This window comes from Eptesicus fuscus, chromosome 13, assembly GCF_027574615.1.
Source record: "Eptesicus fuscus isolate TK198812 chromosome 13, DD_ASM_mEF_20220401, whole genome shotgun sequence".
NCBI classification, from domain to species: domain Eukaryota; kingdom Metazoa; phylum Chordata; class Mammalia; order Chiroptera; family Vespertilionidae; genus Eptesicus; species Eptesicus fuscus.
The window spans coordinates 44,658,466-44,680,785 of record NC_072485.1 but is presented as its reverse complement, the minus strand read 5'-3'; the positions used below and the strand labels follow the sequence as shown (position 1 = coordinate 44,680,785).

Sequence of the window (22,320 nt, the reverse complement as noted above, 5' to 3'; positions counted from 1 at the left end):
GCATTATATTCACTTCCCCTCCATAATTATTCAGATATAATTGAATATTAAAATACATAGAAATATTTTAAGATATATGTGACGTTATAAGTGCAGATGATTCCCACATTCCTTTGAAATCTGCCATTTATACTGGGTTAGGTTGTTGTGTATGTTTGTTTTTATTTTAAATGATGAGGGATTCTACAATCAACAGAACCTCTGCAGAACTACTGGGGCAGGCACACGGGAGAGCATACACGAGACGTTACTGGTGATTCCCAGCAATAAAATTCTGGCGAGGAGCAATTACGGGGTAAGAAGCATCACACGTGTGCCCCCTAAGAGCCTGCACCCATGGAGGGCGTCATGGCAGGCTGTGTCCGCCAGACGAGCAAGGAGACTACAAGGATGTGTAAATAATGAAGGCCTGCAGCTTGAGCACTAACGAGATTGTCCCTAAGTGCACTGTTAATAAAGCTGCACTGTAATCATCATAACCTCCATGTCTTTCCACATGAACAACTAAAACCTACTTTTCCCCGAATCTAAAGAATCATATTGCTCAGGGGAAGAGAACCCCAAAACTATATTACTAACAACGGCCCCAGGTAATTCTTATCATGACAGAAATTCAGAAAACACGACTGAGTGCAGTTTAGGTCAGGGAATTATCAGGTACACCCTAAGCTAGATGTTTGTTCACTACCCCACCCCCCAACTGAACAGGTGTTACTGCAATAGGACCTGCTTCTGAAGCCTCTAGCCGTTTAAAAAGGAAAGCATGAAATATGCTTTAGATATAGAAGTATTTCAAGATGGGTATTTGGAACTGGGAAGGAGGTCTGGACTGGAGACCTAGATTAGAGAGTAAATGTGCATAGAACAGACGAGAAACCTAAATTTGGGAGCGAATCTGTATAGAACAGAGGCACCCAATATATAGTAGGAGCTGTTAGGTCTTCTATGTATAACTCGCATGAATGTAATCCTTACACAATGCGTCCTGTGATGCTTGTCCTTACACAATAGGTTCTGTTATCTACATTTTGCAGACTAGGAGACTGAGTTTCAAAGAGGTCAAGTGACACGGCACAGAGCTAGTAAGCAGAGAAGCTCCCAAGGATAGCGTGACGGTTTATTCATTTAACAAATGTTAAGCATCTCCCCATGTATCATGCATCTCTTTTAAACATAATGTACCCTGTTCGCTAGTAGCTTTTACGCTTTTCTACAGTTTCATTGTGATGACTCTAGGTGTTGATTTATTCAGTATTTGTTGGGATTCATAGGGGTTCTTGAACCTGTGGCTTTAATTTCTTGCCAGAAGCTGCCCTAAGCGCCGTGCCACATGTCTGCTAACAAGACTGAGACTTGTATAATGTAACAGTCTTGGAGACAACATTCCATCACATTCTGTTGGTTAAAGTCCTAAGTTCCTTCCCCTAAACTTGGGGTGGGGAGGAGTGGATAGAGCCTGTTCACCACAGTCTCTCATTAGACTCCCTCCTTTGCTGGCCCCTGGCTTGATCTCTGCACCCTGGGACTCACCACGCTGACAAAGCAAAGATTCTAATTTGGGGAAAATGCAAGTGCTTTCAGGGCAAAAGCATCTGCCCTGCCTCCTTACCCCTCTTATGTCTTCCCTTCCCTTTTTGGCTTGAGAATTCCTTATTGATTTATCATCTCTTCATTGAGTTTAAGAAAATGTTTCCTATACTTTGACTAGTTTTTCTTTTTCAAGTTGTTTTCTGCCGGAGGGTTCATCCCAGCACGCTAGCCCACTGTTCCTGGGAAAAAGAAGTCCTGCTTTAGTGTTTAGAAGGTTCACGCAGACTGCTGTTTGAGGGACAGCCTGTGAGGATAAAAGTGTGGAAGCAGGAAGAGAAATTAGTTATTGCAATAATCAGGATGAGACATGTTGATGGCTTGGTATAAGGTGGCTACGGTACAGAAACCCCAGGCAGAAGGGGTGAATACTTTAAAAACAAGCCTTCAGAAACAAATATTGAGGAGTTTTTTTTATATCATCATGTTCTCTCAAGTGGAATTGTTAAGGCTGGGATTGTGTGGGAACTCATTAAGACCCTGAAATCTACCAGGTGGTTCTGCATTCCAATATTTCTTACCCTCTAGAACTTTAACCTTCAGTGTAACCATACCTAACAGGTAATCTGTCAAAACCCTGCTTATATATCCTCACTGTAAATGTTAGAGGACAAGCCCTGAGCCAGTGAGTAATGAACTTCCATTGACAATAGAAACAGCTTCCCATTTGTCTACAGAGAGGACAATGGCAAGGCGCATCTCCATCCTCAGAGGTGGACACTCACAGCGTCCTCCAGAGGGAAGTCACTTAAGGCAGTCTGCAGCTTTGAACCGGGTTTGTGGTGTCAAATATCTTCCCCCAAACCCCCCATTTTCTGGGCTTGAAAGGTCCGTATGGCTCTTAATAAGGTTTCTCAGGTCACTGACAATGTGCGTTGCAAACTAGTGGACTTTATTTTTTCTTGTCCACCCTGCATCATCTCTATCAGCCTTCTTCATTTAGGAGGCCCAGCCCGGTTGTCTCAACCGTCTGCTGTTCTGTAGTATTAAATTAGGACCCCTAAGAGGACATCCCTATTGACAGCCCACCACTGCCCAGATTTCATTCCTCAGCCTGCAAGCCCCCTCCTCCCCACGGAGGTTGGACCTTTGCCTTCCTCTCTGTCTGACTTCATTTCATGTCACTTTACTTCCTGGTTATGTGCTCCAGCCTAGGGGAACATCTGGTTCCAGAAATTGGGAAGATTATTCCTGCTCTGGAGCCTTTCCCTCCCTATTCCATCTGCCTGGAAAGTTCTTCCCTTAGACCTCTCAGTAGCTGGCTCTTACTCACTATTCCAAAGCCCCCATCCTCCTTTGGGCTCAGCATCAATAGATTAAATGAACCCCCAAATGACATGGATGACAAGAAGGGTTAAACACACTCTAACATAATAAAGGAGGGCCGGTAAGCCAGTCTAAGAGACGAGAAGGCTGTAGCAAGCACTACCTCACTCCTGAAGAACAAAGGAGTGATGGTTTCACCTGGGCACACTTGATGCCACCTAAGCAGTGAGTGCTTTCCAGCTCTGCCTGGTCTGCGTACAGGCGTCTTCCCTCACTTCTGAAATTCTTGTGCTGAAACCTAACCCTCTAGATGGGGCCTTTGGGTGGAGATTAGGTTACGTGGGCGGAGCCCTCATGAAAGGGATTAGTGCCCTTTCATAAAAGAGGCCAGAAAAGGCTCCCTTGTCTCCCTTACAGCAAAAAGGTGGCCATCTATGAAGCAGGTCCTCACCAGGCATCAAACGTGCCAGCACCTTGATCTTGGACTTCCCAGCCTGCAGAACTGTAAGAAATAAATGTATGCTGTTGATAAACCGTGCAGTCTATGGTATTCTGGTATAGCAGCCTGGACCAATTAAGGCAGCTCCCGATTTCTGAAATGACTGTGAGTCTGAGTTAAAGGCATGCCTGCTAGAGAGCCCCACACGGAGGACTCTCAGAGATGCTGCAGAGGGATTTGGAGACCCACGGACCAGGGTGAGGCGCATCTGCCTTCCGGGATTTTATGGATGAGGAGGGAATGATTTTTGAGTCTGGAGACATTTTTTTTGTGTGTGTGGGTTCATGTGTCACAGGTCATATCCTGCTCTAATTATTTTTATTCCAGTCTAAGCCAAGACTCGCTTTAATAAGATCCACAACCAGCCTTGATGTATGATTTTTGGGCAGGTCATTTCACTTAAGATTTAACTTCTTTGCTCGTAAAATTCAACCACCTGAAGGTATTACCAGTGTTTTTTAATTTTTAGACGTCACCAATGTTGTTGCAGGGATCAGATTAGAACAAGGGAAAACACTTAGAAAGCGTTGTTATGCGACTGGGAGTTAGGATTGTTACAGTTATTTGCATTTTTGCCAGATTACCACAGTTACAGCCCAGCCCGACAGTTACTGCAGTGTCCTCTAAGCTCTGCGGAGTGAGAGCACCGCAGAGTCATCGAAACCTATTAGAATCAAGGCTTACTCCGGCGGCTGCCGCTGGGCTCCGCAGCTACACGCGTTTTCCTGTCCCTGGTGAGGGGCCCGCAGTGCTGCAGTCAGAGAGCGCCCTGGCTCTCCTGCTAAGTCCTTTCTTTCCCCGAGGCAACTTTCCATCCTCTCTCTCACGCTCCTCTGTCTTCTTTTCGCCTATTTGTTCCCCGAGGTTGGTCACTTACTCAGTCCCGCTACCCTTGGCCCCTGTCTGTCCTCACTGAGTCCCATTCTGGTAGCCAGTGTCTCCCCCACTGCTCACCCTCCTGGGGCCACGCCACTCTTCTTTGCACTTCCTCCGCCCTCTCTCCCGCTCCGCTCTGTCCAGAAAGCCCCTTCCAGCCAGGGGCCCCACTGCTCAGCCTCTTTCCCTCCTCTCATCTCAGCCGTTTCTGGTCTCAGCCGTTTAGGTGGTGCAGGGTTCGGGTTCGCACCATCAGGCGTTGGAAGTTCAAAGCTTTCACGTGAGGCCCAGGCGGCAGGGGCGGGGCCAGGCAAGGGTGATGCCGCAGCGCGTGAGAAACACGCAGATCTGATTTCCCCCGGGGCTTACCGAGGAAAGGTGACCTATAGGTGGGTTGGAGAAAGGTGACCTACAGATGGGTACCAACAGGAACCCAAAGTGCCGCGGGCTGTGTCCCGCAGGGCCTTGCGCTGAACCGCCTTGGGCCTTGGACACATCCCCCCCTCGCATCTTTGCATCTCCTCCTGAACTGGCGTGGGTGGGTCTCTCCTGCACGCCCGACCTTGAGAGGAATGAAGGCAGGCGAAGATCAGACAATGGGGACCCAGTACCCATCCGTGGAAGCATCCTCCTTGCCCATGCTCCCTATACAAAATAACCGATTTTATAATTGTTAAATTATAATTGTTATAATCAAAGTGATTACTTGAGGAATGCACTGAATATGCAGATAGTGAAATTGTACCTCTACCAGCACCAGCAGTATTTGCTCCCTTAAAGGTCCAAATTTACCTCCTAAAGCAGCCCATCTGTGCTGGATAATTCAGTAGAAAAGCTAAGCAGAGGCCTAGAGCACTTCCCAGCAAAGGTTCTACTTTGACACTAGGTATAATATTTGACTCTCCTTTTAAGCCTCACTAAAACTACGGTACCGCTCTCCCTCCTTCCAGTATTTGCAATATGATTGAAAGTGAGAGGTGGTTAGGGACTGGGATTTCCTCATTTATCCTTGTCCACAATGGATAATGTGTCTCCATCTCATGTTACCACTCTGGCAACACACCGAGCATTGCCCTGATGCCTTAATTGACTTTAAAGGGATTGTTTTGATTTTTTTACAATTACAGTTGACACAATATTAAGTAGTTTCAGATGTACAACACAGTGTTTAGACATTTATATAGCTTATGAAGTGATCACACTGGTAAATCTAGTACTCATCTGATACCAAACATAGTTATTATACTATTTTTTACTATATTCCCTATACTGTATTTCACATAAAGGGATTTTTAAAGGCATAAATCCTCAGAGATGAGAAAAAGAGGAGGTGATGACATTTCAGAAACTGAAAAATAGATGGACAGGTATCTAATGACTTTGTGGACCCAAGACCCAAGAGGAAAGACTTGAAGGTACCAACATCTGGAGTTCCTCAACAAACAGCCTAACCAGATCGCACTACAATGAAGCTGTAAGTTGACAAACTTGATCCACTGTGCAGAACTTCCAATCAGCTTTTATTTTAGTCTTCCACTGTGAAATTGAGTTCTGTCCTACTGTGAACAGGACAGAGCTGTATAACCAACAAAATTACAAAATCAAAGCCACTATGTAAAGCAAAGGATCAGAAGTCAAATGACTTTAGACTTTATAAGAAGAAAACCTCCAAAATATGGGAATTCCAAAATGTTCCCAACTTGGAATTATATACCTGGTCAAACTATGAATCCATCATGAGGGTAGAATTAGATATATATAGATATGAAGTTATTAAAATTTTTCTTTCCACACACCCTTTTTTAAATCCTCACCTGAGGATATGTTCATTGACATTTTTAGAGAGAGAAGGGGTCAAGAGAAAAGGGGAGAGAGAGAAAGAGAGAGAGAAACATCAATTGGTTGCCTCCCATAAATGCCCTTACTGGGAATTGAACCCACAACCCAGGCATGTATCCTGACTGGGATTTGAACCCAAAACCTTCTGGTGTAATGGAGGACACTCTAACCAATGAGTCACCTGGCTGGGGCTCCACATATCCTTTCTTAGGAGGCTATTAGAATATGTTAGGGCTGGGACTAAGGTAATGTGAGTGAGATGCTATTTTGCCTTGAGTGTACAATTTGGAGGGACATAAAAAATTAGTGATTAGGATAAAGAGTATTTTAATGCAATATTAAAAATACTAGAGACCCAGCACATGAAATTCGTGTGCAGGTACAGTCCCTAGGCCTGGCCTGCGATCAGGGCCATCTTCCCCAGCTACCTGCAGCTGGCCCCACCCCCTGCTGCCACCCACCCCTGGTCCCCCATTTGCCATCCAGTGATCGGTGCCTAATGGCTGGGGTGGGGGAAGGGACCGAGAGGTTGGCTGTTCCCACCAGCTCACTGGCCCCGCCTCCATTGCAGGTGGCCATGAGGCGATGGGAGCCTGCTGGCCCAAGAAAGGGACCATGAGGTGGTCAGTGCACCTCATAGTGACTGGTCCAGTGTGAGGATCAATTTGTATACTACCCTTTTATTATATAGGATAAAATTAATGGGAAAAGTCCATGGTTAGCAGAACATCAAAATGTGAAATATAGGACCCAACAGGACTGGGATAAGGTGAGGTGAATGAGGCCAAGTCATGCAAGTGCAGGGTTGGATCCTGTCTTTATTAAACATTTTTATACTGTTGCTTATACAGGTCAGCCTTACTTAAAGTGGGACAGCACTACATAGAGATATGGGTACAAAAAGGTGTATCATTGGGGATCATTTTGGAGCCTGATTATCACAAAACAAAATTATGTTACAACTTTATTGGGCAGGAAGAGGGTATACAAGTGTGTGTGTGTGTCTGGTAGGCTGGTGGTGGGAATGAGAATTAAACTCTCATCATCATCCATGGTGTGTAGTCAATAGGTAATACTGCCAAACAGAAGAACCAACAAGTAATATTAACATATTATTAAAACATATGGGGATAAATACTAAAAAAAAAAAAAAGGATAAAAGATGTGAAAGTGATTCCTTCTGGGGAAGGGGAAAAGGAGAAGAGCAAGACAGAGAGCTGGGGACTGCTATTTGTCTTAATGTTGCAGAACTAGTTGACTCTAAACTAGTGCATATATGACTTATAAGAAAATTAAAATAAGTAAATCAGTGTGGACATTTCAAATAAAAGACTGAAATACTCATGGGGAAGGCAGAAGTGTATTGGACTTCTTACACTCTAATATGATTCAGTATTATTTTTACTTTGGATTACATATGGAGGTGGGTGCTAAATTGTCTCCATGATAGGTAGATAGATAAACATCTTCCTGAGCTTGTATATTTTCTGAGGGAGATAGCTGTTCCATCTCATGTAACCCTCACAGCTATATAGCAAGGTGTGAACTATCCCTAGGTGAGGGATTCTGACAGATGAGGGAAACTGAGGCTCAGAAAGGGAAAGGAACCAGCCAGAGCTAGTCATTCCATAGTAAATGGGGTTGGGATAGAATGGTTACCAGATCCTTCCGCCAATGAGACCCGTGTTCATACCAGGAAACTGTGTCAGCTCCCGGGACGGTGGCTGCGTATTGGTCTCCTTTGGCCAGATCCCGGCTTTTGCTGTCTAGTTTCGGTTTGACCTGCATCATCATTCCAAGTTGGTGGCTGAAGCTGTTCCCTGACATATGTGAGGGCCCTCCATCTCTCTGGCTGCAATATCTTTGATAGAAGAGAGAAGGTAGTCAATACTGTATGAGCACATGAGCTTTGTTAGGAAGGCCAAGCAGGACTTTATGGAGGCAGCGACATTAAATCTGGACCTGAAATGTTTTGTCACATTTCAAAAGATGGGAAGGCTCCCGGGATTCCACTTTTGGTAACGAGATAGAGCACAGAGTGAATACATAAGTACTCAGTAGACTAAAGGGCTACACAGTGTGCTGGGTTCTAGGCTAGCCCTTTCCACAGCCCTCCCTCTTGGGTTCCCCACTGCCACCTGGTGGTCAACTGGAGCCCAGGCCCCAGCTGAAGGGGCTGACCCTCGTCAAGGCTGCATTTCTTTCAGAAGGGATGGCAAAGAAGGCGGTGGGAGGGTAGGAGGGCTGCGTACCCTATGGGAAACCCTACGTCTTTCTCCACCCCCATCCAGGAGAAATTGGCATGAGAGATAAAGGCCCAATATCTTGCCTTCAACTCCTCAGACCAGCTGGGATTCTATTTTTAACCAGCACTGTGTTTGACAGCTTGGAACGCCTTCTCCCTCCGTTTCTCCTTAGTCCTGCCTCTTGCAGCCCAGAGCTTGTAAAAAGGATGCCTGGGAGCCACCTCAGCACTGTTAAACAGAAAACCCACTTTCCTTTCTCACTGTCCTTCGCTCCACTCAGCCTTTGTTCAGTGCAGTTAGTGGGAAGAGGCATTATTAGCTGTGAAGCTAATGAGGCTTAAATCTCAGGGCTCCTCACCCACACAGGCCTCTTCCAAGGCCCTGGTGAGTCCCCTAGCAATTTTGTGCCTGTATTTTTGTATTCTTTTTCTTGAAAAAGGGCTCCCAATTTTATAAGTACCAGGCATCACAGAACTTGGGTCTGCTCCCGGCTGGGTATGGCTTCTTTCCCATCTCCAGCTCAGTGTCTACTTTAAGAGGGTTATTTCTGTCTTGCTCCTATTTATCGTATGACCTTGAGCAATTTTCTTTTCTTCTCTGGGTCTCAGTCCACCCATATGTTACAAGATGAAATGTCAAGGAAGCCCTCTACCAACATACCATACCATACATCAGTGATGGCGAACCTATGACACGCGTGTCAGCACTGACACGCGTAGCCATTTCTGATGACACGCGGCCGCATGCCGAGGATGAAACATTTGCTGCTTCTGAGGATGAAACATTTGCGAAATAATGTTTTTTCCTCAAAGTGACACACTACCCGAGTTATGCTCAGTGTTTTGGCGAAGTTTGACACACCAAGCTCAAAAGGTTGCCCATCACTGCCATACATGATTATCCATGTATGTCCCCTTAATGAGCTCCTCGATTCTTCCCTATCTGTTTGTCATTGTGTGTGTAGGGGGTGATGTTGCTGTCTCTGTCTCTCTGGAGCTGGATCATTTAAAAAAAAACAAAACATTTTCATTGATTTTTAGAGAGCAAGGAAGGGAGAGGGAGAGAGAGAGAAACATCAATGTGAGAGGGAAACATTGGCTTGGCTGTGTCTTGCACATCTCCTACTGGGGATGAAGCCCCAAACCTGGACATGTGGCCCGACAGGAAATCAAACAAGGGACCTCTCGATGCATGGGAGGATGCCCAACCAACTGAGCCACACTGGCCAGGGCTGGATGGCTTAGTGTCAAAAGGGAGGCTGGGCTCTGGGACTTCTATTCAGGGCCAGCCCTCTCCACCCCTCTTGGTTGCTGCTGGCCGGTAAGGGTGCTTCTGTGGAGCAGAAGCGTGGCCAGGTACTGCTGCCGGATAAGAGCATGTCGACAAGGCTCTACTCTTTAATTAGCTTCTGTTCACCTGTCATGGTCTGACCCCTGGTGTTTCAAACACGTATTGAATAAACTGAGTCTCATTATACAGTGCTTCTTCCTTTATCCTTTCATTAAATGTTTAATAAGCATTTATTATTATAGTACCTTAACAGTGATGCCACTTTAGGAGAATGTGCTTAGGACTCATGATGTGTCATGGATATCCTACCTCCCACCCTCACCCCCATTTCCAGCTACTACCTATGACAAGGGTGTGTGGATGGGTCCAGGATGACAACTCAGAGACAACACACAGCCTCCTCCAGCCTCAGACCATGGGCTTTTTGGCAGGGGGGGTCCAGCTGTGGGTGACCTGACAGGGAAGATCACAAAACCCCATGCCTCCTCACCTGCCCCTGAAGAGTCCAGAAAGGAAGTTTAGGAGGAAGCCAAGGCATTTATTATTTATTGAAGAGGTCGGCTGGGGGAGGCGGGGGGCAGGGACATAGTATTTAATTGGAAAGGAACGAGCGGACTTCTCAGTGCAAAACAGCCTGTTAGTCAGGGAGCTGAGAGAGGAGGTTGGTGTACCCAGTGCTGCTTGGGGAAGGGCACTGCGAGGTCAAACTGGGGGCAGCCTGGAGCATCTCAGGAGTCAGCCCAGTGCCGGGCTCCCGATCTCTAAATGAATCAGTGCCATTACGCTGTGTGTGTGTGAGAGGCCGGCCTTCCCTGTCATAGAGGTCCTGCTGTAGGGGGATAGTCGCCTGCTAGGGATGCTGCGTCTGAGCCTGTCCAAGGTCAGTGCCATGTTTCTATGCCACAGCAAGTGTGCCTCGTTTTCTGTGTGTGGGTCTGCTTGGTTTACTTTGTGTCAGTAAGCCACCCTTCCCTGTGCATTGGGGGTAAGTCCAGGCTGTTGGGTGTCAATCTTTTGCTAGGAGTGGTCTGTGTCTCTTGTGTGTCTGAATGGGTCAATGCTTGAAAAATCGGCGTGTCTTGCCTTAGCCCCCACTGGGCCCCCACCCCTCAGCCAGGCCCCAGCGTGCTGACGGTGGTGTAGCTCAGCCTGGACAGGGAAGCAATGGAGGGGGTGGGCGGGTCCTCGTCTGGCAGAGGCCTGGGGCGAGCTCTCGGAGGCCGCGGGCAGCATCGGGCACACGTGTCGAGACAGGCCTGGCGAAAGCGACGGTGCATGAAGCAGTAGACCAGGGGGTTGACACAAGCCGAGACGTAGCTCAGCAAGTGGATGAACGAGATGGGCGCGCCCGACAGTGCTCGGCGCGCTCCAGGGCCATCGAAGGCCTTCCACGTGTTGGCGCTGTACACGGGCAACCAACACAGGAAAAAAAGCACGACGATCACCAGCAACATTCGCACCACGCGCTTCTTCGCCAACAGCTTGGCCTGGGTGGGCCGGTGGCAGGATCCGGGCCCGGGCGTGGGCGCCGTCAGCGCGGACAGCTCCATAGCAGGCCGGGAGCGCGGGAGCTGCACGTAGCAGCCGTCGCCGTCCTCGCCCCCCAGCCGGGTCTCCAGCCGGCAACGCCCGTTCTGTAGGGCGACCCCTAGGCACAGACAGTGGGCGCTCAGGGCAGAAAGCCAGTCCTCTCAACTCCTGACCAACCCCTATCTGACTCCCCCATTTCCAGCCTTTCCGTAGACCCCCCCCCCCCGCCCCCCTTCTCCACTTTCCAAAGCCCGGCAACTTATGGATTTCACTCACCTGGTCCCGCCCCAGCCGGCAACCCTCCCGGGCTTCGGGCTCGGCTCTGGCTCTCGCTGTCACTGTCGCCGTCAAAGCGAAGCCCTAAGTAGAGTTCGCGGGAAATAAGCCCGTAGGCCACGGCCATCACCACGCCCGGGATGAAGAACAAAAGCAGGAGCAGCAGTACCGACCTGGGAAGCAGAGCACAGACCAGTCACGCGGGTCTCTGTCCAGCCCTAACCGCGGGTGAAGCACGAGGCCGAGGACTGATGTTTCTAGGACTCGGGGGGGGGGTGCTGCTGGGAAGGCCTAGGAGAACTGCGGAGAGGCCCCAAATGGGAATCCCAGGGCGGTGGGTGCCGCAAGGGAATTGGAGTAGTAATTCTTGGAGCAGCTTCTGGGGAAGGTTCTGGGGAGTGGTCCTAAGCATCTGATGGATGGGAGAAGAGATTCCCAGGGATAGGCACCCTCACCAGGTTTGGCGAACCCTCGCACTGGGCCAGCGATGCACGCACTGCAGCACTCGGGGCCCCACTGGCTGCACGACGGTGTATACGGGGTAGGGCACCATGAGCAGCCCCGACAGCAGCCACGTGGCTATGATCACCCGAGCAGCGTGGGAGCGTGTCTGCCACACGCGGGCCTGCAGTGGTCGGCAGATGGCGCTGTACCTCTCCAAGGCGATGGCCACCAGGCTTAACGTGGACACACTTACTGACACCCCTAAGCAAGGAAGGAAGAAGGGGTCACCTAGGAAACCTGAACTGCACAATCACCAGTGTGACTTCAACTGTCTCCCGGGGGAAACACCGCAGGCATGGGGCAAGGACTGGAGAAGAGGAGAGGGGCCAGGGGGCCAGGGTGGTTGTCTCACCTACCCATGAGGTAGGCAACCGCCTTGCAGACGACTGTGCCAAAGATGAATGTGCCCATGAGATTGGGCAGGAGGGTGAAGGGCATGCAGGCCACAGCCAGCAGGAGGTCGCTGACCGCCAGTGAGAGCAGGAAGGTGTTGGTGACGGTCCTCAAGCGGCGGCTCAGTCCCAGGACCACAATGATGAGCACATTTCCTCCAACGCTCATCAGAAAGATCACTGCATAAAGGGTGACCCTAATGGCAAGCTCCAGTTCTGGGCAGGAAAAGAGAGAGGTGACAATAAGGGGCCTGTGTCCCCGGCTCCAATCCCACTCATCCCAATCCCCGCTATCCAGCCAGATCCCCTGCTTCCCAAGAGCACCCCGACTCAGTAAATGATGAACTTGAATCCTTTTCCCTTCTAACCCCTCAAGACTTAATTAAATTGGCCTAACTCTGCTCTTCCTTAAGAAAGCCTATCTTTTCTCAAGCTTTACTCCAAATCTCTTTGTAGCCAAACTTCTTGAAAGGATTGTATTCACCTTTCTGTTCATTTCTCAGTCCATTACAATCCAGTGCCCCATCTGTCCTGCCATCACTGTTTGGACACTTCTTCTCAAGGTCACTAAGCTTTAACTGCTAAATCCAAAGGTCTCTCCTAAGCGTATTCTACTTGGCCTCCCTGTAGTATTTGACAGGTCGGGTGAGGTCCTTATTGTCTTTAAAAACAAAACAACAAAACAAAACAACAAAACAAAAAAAACAAAACAAAAAACACCTTCCCCTACTCTACTGTCTGAAACCTTTAGCAAGTGCAGGTTCTCTGAGAACTGCCTTCATCCTCTTCCCACCCCCTCTCTGCAATGCACCCACTTAAGCTACTGGATGACTCAGTTTCTTGAAGGCATCATATGCACTTAGGACTCCCTCCCTTGCTTACATTGGTTTCTCAGCCTGGAAAGTTCTTTCACAAACCCTCACCTCCTCACAAATATGTTCTCTGTATCTGGTGAATTCCTATTTACCTATGCCCTTAAGACTGAGATCTAGTGCCCACTTTTCTGTAAGGCTTTTCTGGACATCCATCTCCTTTGGAGTTAATTTCCCCTTCCTCTGACTATGCATGTTCCTTACACATCTATTAGGACCCTTTTTACTTTCTGCCTTGTATTTTAATGATCTCCAAACATTCATTCTCACTCAATAAACATCTGCATGCCAGGCACTGGACACAGAGATGAACATGAAAGAGGAAGGGACACCCATATATATACACAGATAATTGCCACACAGTGTGATGAGGAGTGGAGGTTGAGGAACACAAAAAGTGCTGCGGGAACTCACAGCAGGGGCACTAGAGTTCGGGGCTAGACAGAGGGCTGACTCCATACATTTGAATCATTGACTATTGGGAGATGGATTCATCTTTGGGTCTCTATATCACAACTAAGCAGACCCAGACAAAATTGAATTGAATTAAATTAAATTGTCCTGGTCACCCACACCCATGGCCTGAGCTTGAGGGAGACTAGAGCTTAAAGGGAAAGAGGGCAGGGGGCAGGGGAGGGAAGGACTCAGAGCTGCAACTCTCTCTTCCTTGGCTGACTTTGCTTAGCCTCCAAATTTAAGCTGTTTTCTCATCACAAATAGCCACTTATTCAGAAACTGTTATAGATGTCAAGTAAATGCTGATTACAAGAGCTCTCTGAACTAAACCCAGCAGTGACATTACTTGCTCAGAGCATACAATAAGTAGGGGGCAGAATCAGAACAGAAGCCAAGTCTCCAGATCTCTAAAATGCTTTGCCTCCTACTGCTCTCTCACTCCTGTGCCATTCATCATGCAGTCTCCTTCTCCCAATAAAATCTCAATTTGTGCTTCTTTCTCTCTGTTCTCTGTCACAGCATTTCTCACTGTATCATGGCGATGTGTAATCCTCTGTCTCCCCCACTAGACTATGAGCTTCTGGAGATCAGGAGCGATGCCCATCTTGTTCTCCAGCATATCCCTAGCACTTGGCAAAATGTCCCTCACAAAGAAGTGTCAACACATGCTTGTTAGTGAATCTGGAATGAATCTCTGTCACTTTGCACACAAATGCACCTGCTTTGTCCTTCCTCATCCAACCTTCACCTCTGTGCCTCTAAAGCTCTAGCATGCCCGCACCTCTCTGTCTCTGTCTCTTTGGAGACAGAAATAATATTCAGGTGGACAATATTTAAGTGAGTATAAATGTGAGATGTTAAGATGTTAAGTGCGATGTTAATCTGATTGAGTTAATCTGATCGGAGTCTTATGGGTAATATCTGAATGTGTGAGAGCAATATCTGGAGAAGGGTTACTTAAATGAGCATCGGTAATATCTAATTGTTTGTGGACAATAATAAAATGAAGTGAGTTTAATGAATGAGTACTAGCTAACTGATGTGGGCAATATTAATGTGAGTGTGGACGCTATCTGTTTTTCTGTTGGTAGTATCTGAGTGAACATGGGTATCACTCAAGTCTGTGTGGGTTACATCAGAATAGTGTGGGTAATATCCAAATTTCTACTGGTTATGAGTAACATGCACCTGTGGGGGTAATATCTGAGTGAGTGTGGCTAATAGAGTTTTTGTGGGTAACTTCTGATGGCCTGTGTAACATTCAATTGTGTGGGTAACAACATCCAGATGAATGAGGCCAATTCCTGCATCCGTGCTCTGAATCGCTTTACATTCTGCTTTCTCAGGCTTCCTTGTTCTATTCACTATCTCTGCTGTCTTCTGCACCTCCATCCCACATGAACTTTCCTATCTTTGCCTGGCTTTTAAATATTGGTCTTTTTCAGGGTCTTGTCCCAGTACCTCTTCATACATATATTTCAGAGAGGGAGAGAGAGACAGAAACATCAATGATGAGAGGGAACCATTGATTGACTGCCTCCTGCACGCCCCACACTGGGGATCGAGCCCGCAACCTGGGCATGTGCCCTGACCTGGAATTGAACCATGACCTCCAGGTCCATAGGTCGACGCTCAACCTCCAAGCCACGCCAGCTGGGCCCAGTACCTTTTTTTTTTTTTTTATTCTACACAAAATTCATCTATTCACATGGCTTCCATTACTTTCTCTAAGCAAAGACCTTTGAAGTCTGTGTTTCCAACTTAGACCTCTCCCCCCAGCTTCCAGACCCTTGGGTTCAACGGTTGACTATACCATCCCACCTGGGTATCTTGCCAGCATTTATGCTTAGCTGGCTCCAAATTGAATTAACTTATAATCTCTTTTAAACCCAATTCTGTTCCTGTGTAATCCTTCTCATTATACAGTACCAATATCCATCCAATTATCTAAGCCAGAAACCTGGATGTCATCCCTTGACCTCTTCCTCCCTCTCCTGTTTCTCACAAATCACTAAATTCTGTTGATTCCACTTCCAGAAATGCCTCTCAAATCCATCCACTTCTCTTCAACCCCCCTGTCAGCACCTTACTCTAGGCCAGCATCATCTTTCACCAGGACCAGTGCAATATAATAGCCTTCTGTATAAGTGTCCACCTTTCCCACCCCCTGCCTTCTATGCATGTATTGTCCTGCAAGCCACCCTTCACACTTCAGAATCAATCCTGGCAGAACTACTGAAATTTCCAGCAGTTCCTATTCCCCTTAAGATAAAATCGACACTCCTTAGCCAGGTCTATAAGGCTCTCCGTAAACCCTTTAGCTTGGTCTTCATTTTGAGGGTTAATTGTTCCTCTTTTATGGTGTATGTTCCGGGCGCCCAGAAACTAGGGCACACTGAACAAAAGTGCCATGGACTTAAACTTGGGGCTTTTACATATACAGTTCCTCTGCTAGGGATGCTTTTTGCCTTTTTTTCTCTGTTCACTTGGCTGGCTCTCTCTCACCTTTTTTTATTTTTATTCGGTTCATACTCCACCTTCTCAGGAGGCCAACTTTGGTTCCCAAGTCTAGGTTAGGCTAGAGGGGCTCCTCTTCTGTGTTCCCCAAAGCCTCTCAAGGCCCCTCCCACTTTGTGCTGCAATTCCTTGCCTACTTGTCCATCTCTTCCACTAAACTGTGAGCTACATGAAATGGGAACCGTGTCAGTTTTGGTGCCTAGCACAATCTCTCGTTCAATAAATATTTGTTGAATGAAAGAAGCTAAGTGAGAATGTGTAACAAGCGAGGAAGCATGTCTTACGTTGTCAGTTTTTTTAAAAAACCCACTTGAATTATAATTTATTCCCACATTCTCTTCTTGGGCTTAGAATAATTTCCTTCTGTTTACCACTGCTTCCTCTACTAAAATCCCACTTCTTCCTTTTTCTGCCTAACAAACTCCAACTTCAAGACCCATCTCCAGGTTCCCTCTATGAAATTCTTGGACCCCATTTCCTTTGGACGCTGATATTTCAGACCCTCTTGTGGGACTTCCCATGTTTAATGTGATTTTTCCAGTGGTATTCTCTCCCCTCTGAGGGATGAGAGTCCAAGCAAGATCTAGTTCATCCCTGTGTTCCCAGCTTCTAGCCCAGGGACTACAATAATAGGTGCACAGTAAGCATTTAAGGAAAGAAAAGGCCCAGGAAGGGAAAAAAAAAATCTTGATCCAGGCCATCAAAAAATAAAAATAAATTAGGATGTTGACTCATGGGAAGAGTGAAAGTTATTTTGGGGAATAGGTGAATGGATATCATCTGAAAGGCGGGGGGGGGGGGATGAGGAGATGGTGTGGCACAAAGGCATGGGGTGATAAAGGGGGTAGTCCAGCTGTGGGAGGTTGGGGGGTTTGCAACCTAAGGAGAGGCAAGTTGGAGAGGAGGCATGGAAGGGATTTGAGGATGAGTGAAATGGAGACAGGCAGCTCTAGGGAGCAGCATCCAGCCTAACTTACAGCTTAATTCAAGTTGGAGGATCTCTTTAGGGAAGGTTGGGGGTTGGGGAAGGGGACACAGATTATGACTCTTAACTTCCCACTCAGGTCTTCCAGATTGCTCCTTCCTTCAAACAGCCCCCTTCTTCCCCCAATCTTACCTTCTTTCTTTCCTTCCCCATTGTGGCTCTGTGAGTTGTATGTAAAGGGAAAAGAGAGACCTGGAAGGAATGGCAGCAGGAGTCCCTGCTTCCCCACCCTCCGTGTCTAGCACTCTGTGGGCTGTGTGTTGCGGAGGGTGCTGTGTTTTGGGTTTACCAGAAGCTCGGGGTGGGATGAGGGTGTGAAGGGACTCTGACCAGGTAGTGTGATGCTGGGATGGAATTTTATGAGCTGCCGGGGACAAATGTGTCAGGAGAGCTGTGCGCCCTGACAGGATGGTGTGAGCGTTTGAGGCGGCAGGGCGGGGGCAGTGGGGTCCCTCTATTCGTGTGTGGGGTGGGGTGCAGTGAGAAGGAGCTTTTGGAGGGAGCTTGAGGAGGCACCTACCTCGTGTCCCGTTACCTCGGGTGGTAGGCGGCTCACAGCTGAGGTTGCCGGTGTCACTGCTGTTGAGGAGGGGGGCCCCGGGGCGGCAGAGGGCAGCCCCTGGCCCGGCTCCCGATGCTGGCACGCTCCGGTTCAGCTTCAGCAGCTCCATGGCCCTGGCCCAGCCACCGCCTCCCGCGGCTGGGCCGGGCGGGCTCCCGCGGCGGCTCCACCTGCTCACGCTGAGATTCCGCGGAGGCGCCCGCCCCGCCCCGCCCGCCCCTCCCGCCACGTCCCGCCTCCAACCTTGGCCCCTGCCCTCAGCTCCTTCGCTGCGCTCCTGGCCTGGGCGCGAGTCCCCAAGGCTCGGGTAGGCAGCGGTCCTGCAGGTGATCTCCGCCCCCTCCCCGCTCAGGACTCGCCCCTGCGGGACTGTCCTTCACTCGCCCCCTCGCCCCCTCTCCCCCTCGCCCCCTCCCTAGATCTCCCCGCTCTTCTCAGAGGCTTCCTTTCCTCCCACCCCCCTGCACCACGGTCCCAGCTCCCGGGAATTCGTGTGGTGTGTGTGTGTGTGTGTGTGTGTGTGTGTGTGTGTGTGTGTGTGCAGGGTGGGGTGGGGTTGGTTGGGGTGGATGGAGCAATTTTGAGGAGGGAGGTTGCGGGGGAGGGAGGTGAAGAGGGGTGAGGAAGGGGAGAGGGTGCGGCCCCCGGGGGTCTAGCATCTTTCCCGGGTGGTCGGGGGACGTAGGGGTCATGGCCGGGTGCGGGGTCACTGGTTGGGCGCAGATGCCTAGCCCACGAGGAGCTGCGGTCACCGACTGTGCCGCAGTGGCCGGGACCCGATCGCTGGTTCCCTGCAGCTCCTTGCCGCGGGGCTGGGGTAGCCCCTGCATCTGCCCCCGCACCCCGCGTTCCACACGTCCTACCGCGGGCCCAACACACAGGCTTCCACCTAAGGCTCCCGGGGAATCCTCAGCATCGGACAAAGATGGGGCGGGAGAGGCAACGTCGGACTTGGGGAAGCCTGGCAGGGAAAGGGCTGCCCAGAGGAAGAGTCTAACTTGGGTGCTGAGGGCGGTGGAGATAGTGGTGAGACCTGCCCAAGATAATCGGGGGGCCGGGGCGGGGGAAAGAGGGAGGGGGCGGGATGGTGGTGGGTTAAGGCTGTAATCCGGCTCAGCACGAGCGTAAGAGGGAGAAGGCGGCTGGCTTTCTCCTTGGTCTCCAAGCAGCGCCCACCCTCACCTGACGCCCTGACGTCCCTGTTTGCTCTCAGCGCAGGTGGAGCAGCCTGTGTGGTGTGTCAGGTTCCCACGGGAGGGGCCGGAAGGGGGCTGGATCACTGGGGTGCAGCGGAAACAAAGCTGATGGGGGCCAGCGCAAGACTGAGGTTGGTTCAGCTCTTTGGGCAGGGCTTGCCTCCTCTAATATTTCAGCCAGAAGAGCAGATTAGGTTAGGAATGCGGTCTGAGTTTGTGGGGGAACTCACAGAGCCCTGTCCAGTCTTTTGGAGAGGACCTGGTCCCACTAGCGCTGAGTTAAAGGGGCTTGGGCATTGGAGGACATAAGCCTGTGGTGGGCGGGGATGTTCTCACCTGCTCTCCCCACCTTCCTCCCAGCACTGCCTGCCTACCCCATCAGAGAGCTCTGGGCCAGAGAGCCTGATTTGCTGTTTGTTCAACTCCAGCACAGGTGGGGCCTCAGATAACCTGCTGAACTTTTCCCACATTGGGTGACCGTAGGGTGTGGGTGCTGGGGAGAGAAATGTAGGGAAGAGAGGAATGGAAACAGGAGAAGCAGACTAACATTCACTTATTCAGCTGCATATGTGCCAGTTATAAGGCTGCAAACTAGCTGTCCCATACAGTCTGTTCCTGAGTAGATTGCACTCTAACAGGGCAGGGAGGGGGTGGGGAAGAATGACAGGTGAGCTAATGATTACAACCAAGATTACAACATACAATATCCACCAAGATGCACAAATCAGAAATTTAGGGATCATTCTGATGCCTTACTCCTTTATGCTTCATCCCTGTGGTGGAGGCTGTGATGAAAAGCCCAGAGAACTTTCCAGAAATGAAGGATTTCTTCTCCAGCTGCTGAGAGGGCTGTTGGAAGACAGCCCTCAACTGTTAGCTTCTTCAGGAATTGCCTTAATTGAAGAAAGCCTACTCGTGGAAGGTCATGTTCCCTTTCGGGGACATCTTACACCAATGACTGATGCATAGAGAAGCAAAACAGTTCAGCCCCTCACCCCAACAGAGGACAACTCTGAAACACATTTGCAGCTTCTTCGGGGGTTGGCTGAGGCCTTCGTTGGGACCAAATTACTGCTCAGCTTGCCCAATCCTTCTTTCATCCTCTCTCTTGCACAGGTGTTGACTCCGAGAGCACAAACATCTTCCACAGTAATCTCTGTCTTAGAGTCCACTTTCTGGGAACATGACTGCCGCACTCCCATATTTAATCATTCATGAAGCCTTGTTGATTTTAGCTACTGAGTGTTTCTTGTATCAGTCTGCTTGTATCTCCATTGACATCACCCCACTGTCCCTTGCTCTCCTCTCCTAGCTCCCTAAGGAATCTACCACATTTTACTGATGCCCCCTTACATCCATCCTCCACCTTATAGCCAGAGGGATATGTTCAGAATACAGATCTGATCATGCCACTCTTCTGATCACTACTTTTGGGGTAGAGAAAATCTTTTAACAGAGTCTATGAAGCCTGCATGCCTTGGCTCCTACTGACCTCTCTAACCACCTTATTCCAAGCCACTGTGCTTCTTGTTCTGCCTACTGTAGACACACTGGCCTTTCTTTAGTCCATTAAAAAAAAATATGGTCCTCCAGGTACATCGTTTTTGTACAAGCTTTCCTTCCGTATCTAATTAACTCGCACTCATCCTTTTGATCTCAGCTCAAGCTCTCAGCATTTCTCAGAGGTGTTTTCCTGACTTCCCTTCTGTGGTAGGCAAAATTATAAGAGTGACCCTCAATGACTCTCACTCTTGTATATTCTCCTTCCATTGAGTGTGGATGGAACCTGTGAATATGATAAGATACTAGTCCCATGATTATATTATATGGCAAAATGGATTTTGTAGGTGTCATTAATGTTATTAGTCAGTTGACCTCAAGATAGAGAGATTATCCAACTAGTCCTAGCCAAATCACATGAATCCTTCACTTACAATAAGTAAGCTATCCTCCTATTTCATAGAGAAAATAGCAACTCCCACTAGCAAGTCTGTCCCATTTTGGACATGTTAAATTTCAGGTGTCTATTTGACATCAAAGTAGGAATTCCAGTAGGAAGCTGAATATACAGGTTACATAGGAAGTAATGCAAACTGTAGAATTAATGGGACTGTGTTGAAGAAATGAGGAACCAGATCAGAAGTCTGGGAAGGGCCATTATTTAAAGGCTGGAGAGAGAAAGACCAGCCTGCAAAAGAGACTAAGAGGAGCAGACAGAGGGGTGGGAGGAAAACAAGGGGAGAAAAGCATTATAAAAGGGAGAGGAGAAAGTGCTGAACTGATACGAATGCTGTTTCTGGACCAAGACAATGAAGAGAGAAGAGCACTCTGAATTTAGTGACTTGACAACCTTGGAAAAAGCACCATTGTGGTGAGGTTGTAAGAGAAGTTAATTACTAATGCAAATTTCCTGAGAAGGCAGGGAGGTATGGAATCCAGGGCACATATGGAGGGTTCTAGATTTCAACAGGAGTAGAGATTCATTGTAAAAGGAAGTTAGTAGAAGAGAATAATTATAGATGAAAATAAGTCATAGCCAACCAGATAGTAACTATATTTTCTAGATTTTTGGCAGCTAAGTGTGGCTTTATGGCTATGTCCTGAGCAGTGGCTGTGTATGGAAGTGCTACATTCAGCTCCTAGATCAAGTTTTTAAAGGAGAGGAGTAGTAGACTTTCTTCCTAATTCTTCTTTTCTGCAGGTCGAATGAGGCTGTGGCAGTAAGCCACTTTTCTTTAGTCATGCAGTGAGGGTAACACACTAAGGGTGGCAGAGTGAAAAGATGGAAGGAGCCTGGGTCTCCAGTACTCTCAAGACATTTTACTACCCCTGGTTCTTCAGTATGAAAAAGAAACTACAATTTTAAGGCCACACAATTTTTTCTCTCTTGTGTCATAGCAACTTGATCTGTATCTTCATTAAGACAATAGGTGTGTAGAGTTGGTGAGACAGAACTGCAGTCTGATAGTTCCTATTTTCTCGATGAAGTTGGATATCTGGTTACACTGAGTTGGGTGTGTGTCTCTGTGTGTATGAGTGGTATTGAAATTTTAGGAGTCAAGATAGTTTGAAACACTGTATATAATGGGAAAGGGAAAGTAGAGACCAGAGGAATGTAGTAAGATATGTAGGCAATTAGAAAAGTGCTAAGGACCCACTCAAGAGGTATAAACCAAGAATTTCTAGTGGTAGCAGTTTCTCTAACACAGCTCAGACGGTTGGATGCAAGCATGGAGAATGCTGATGGTTCAGTTCATCAAAAGTTGAGATTTCACTGGGTGGATGGGATGGAAAAACAAAGGCACAAGGGTGAAATAATGGGCCATGAGATATCAGCTGAACATGGAGAAGACAACTATGAGGTAGTTGACCAAGTCTAATGTGAATAATAAGTAGGCTTCAGAAGGGCTGGAGTTATCAGCATCGA

General features: G+C 48.3%; 1 protein-coding gene across 2 annotated transcripts; it reads right to left on the bottom strand.

Annotated features, from left to right (window-relative positions):
* Window positions 1-10,712: 10,712 nt before the first annotated feature.
* CCKBR (cholecystokinin B receptor) lies at window positions 10,713-17,806 on the bottom strand. Of its 2 annotated transcripts, XM_008159860.3 has the most exons (5): window positions 17,656-17,806; window positions 12,270-12,521; window positions 11,865-12,114; window positions 11,410-11,582; window positions 10,713-11,251 (listed from the first exon to the last, which is right to left on the bottom strand). In XM_008159860.3, the coding sequence occupies exons 1-5, from the start codon at window positions 17,804-17,806 to the stop codon at window positions 10,713-10,715; spliced, it is 1,365 nt and encodes a 454-aa protein (XP_008158082.2). The 2 variants fall into 2 exon arrangements, with proteins under 2 accessions (XP_008158082.2, XP_054581326.1); XM_054725351.1 differs by lacking the exon at window positions 12,270-12,521.
* Window positions 17,807-22,320: the final 4,514 nt, after the last annotated feature.

What these genes read in the sequence shown, in the direction of transcription:
- CCKBR (XM_008159860.3), bottom strand. Translation starts at nt 17,806, where the DNA reads ATGGAGCTGCTGAAGCTGAACCGGAGCGTGCCAGCATCGGGAGCCGGG. An exon ending in CCGAGGTAACGGGACACGAG is followed by an intron (nt 12,522 to 17,655) that starts GTAGGTGCCTCC and finishes TTTCCTGCCCAG; the next exon opens with AACTGGAGCTTGCCATTAGG. An exon ending in GCGAGGGTTCGCCAAACCTG is followed by an intron (nt 11,583 to 11,864) that starts GTGAGGGTGCCT and finishes TCTGCTTCCCAG; the next exon opens with GTCGGTACTGCTGCTCCTGC.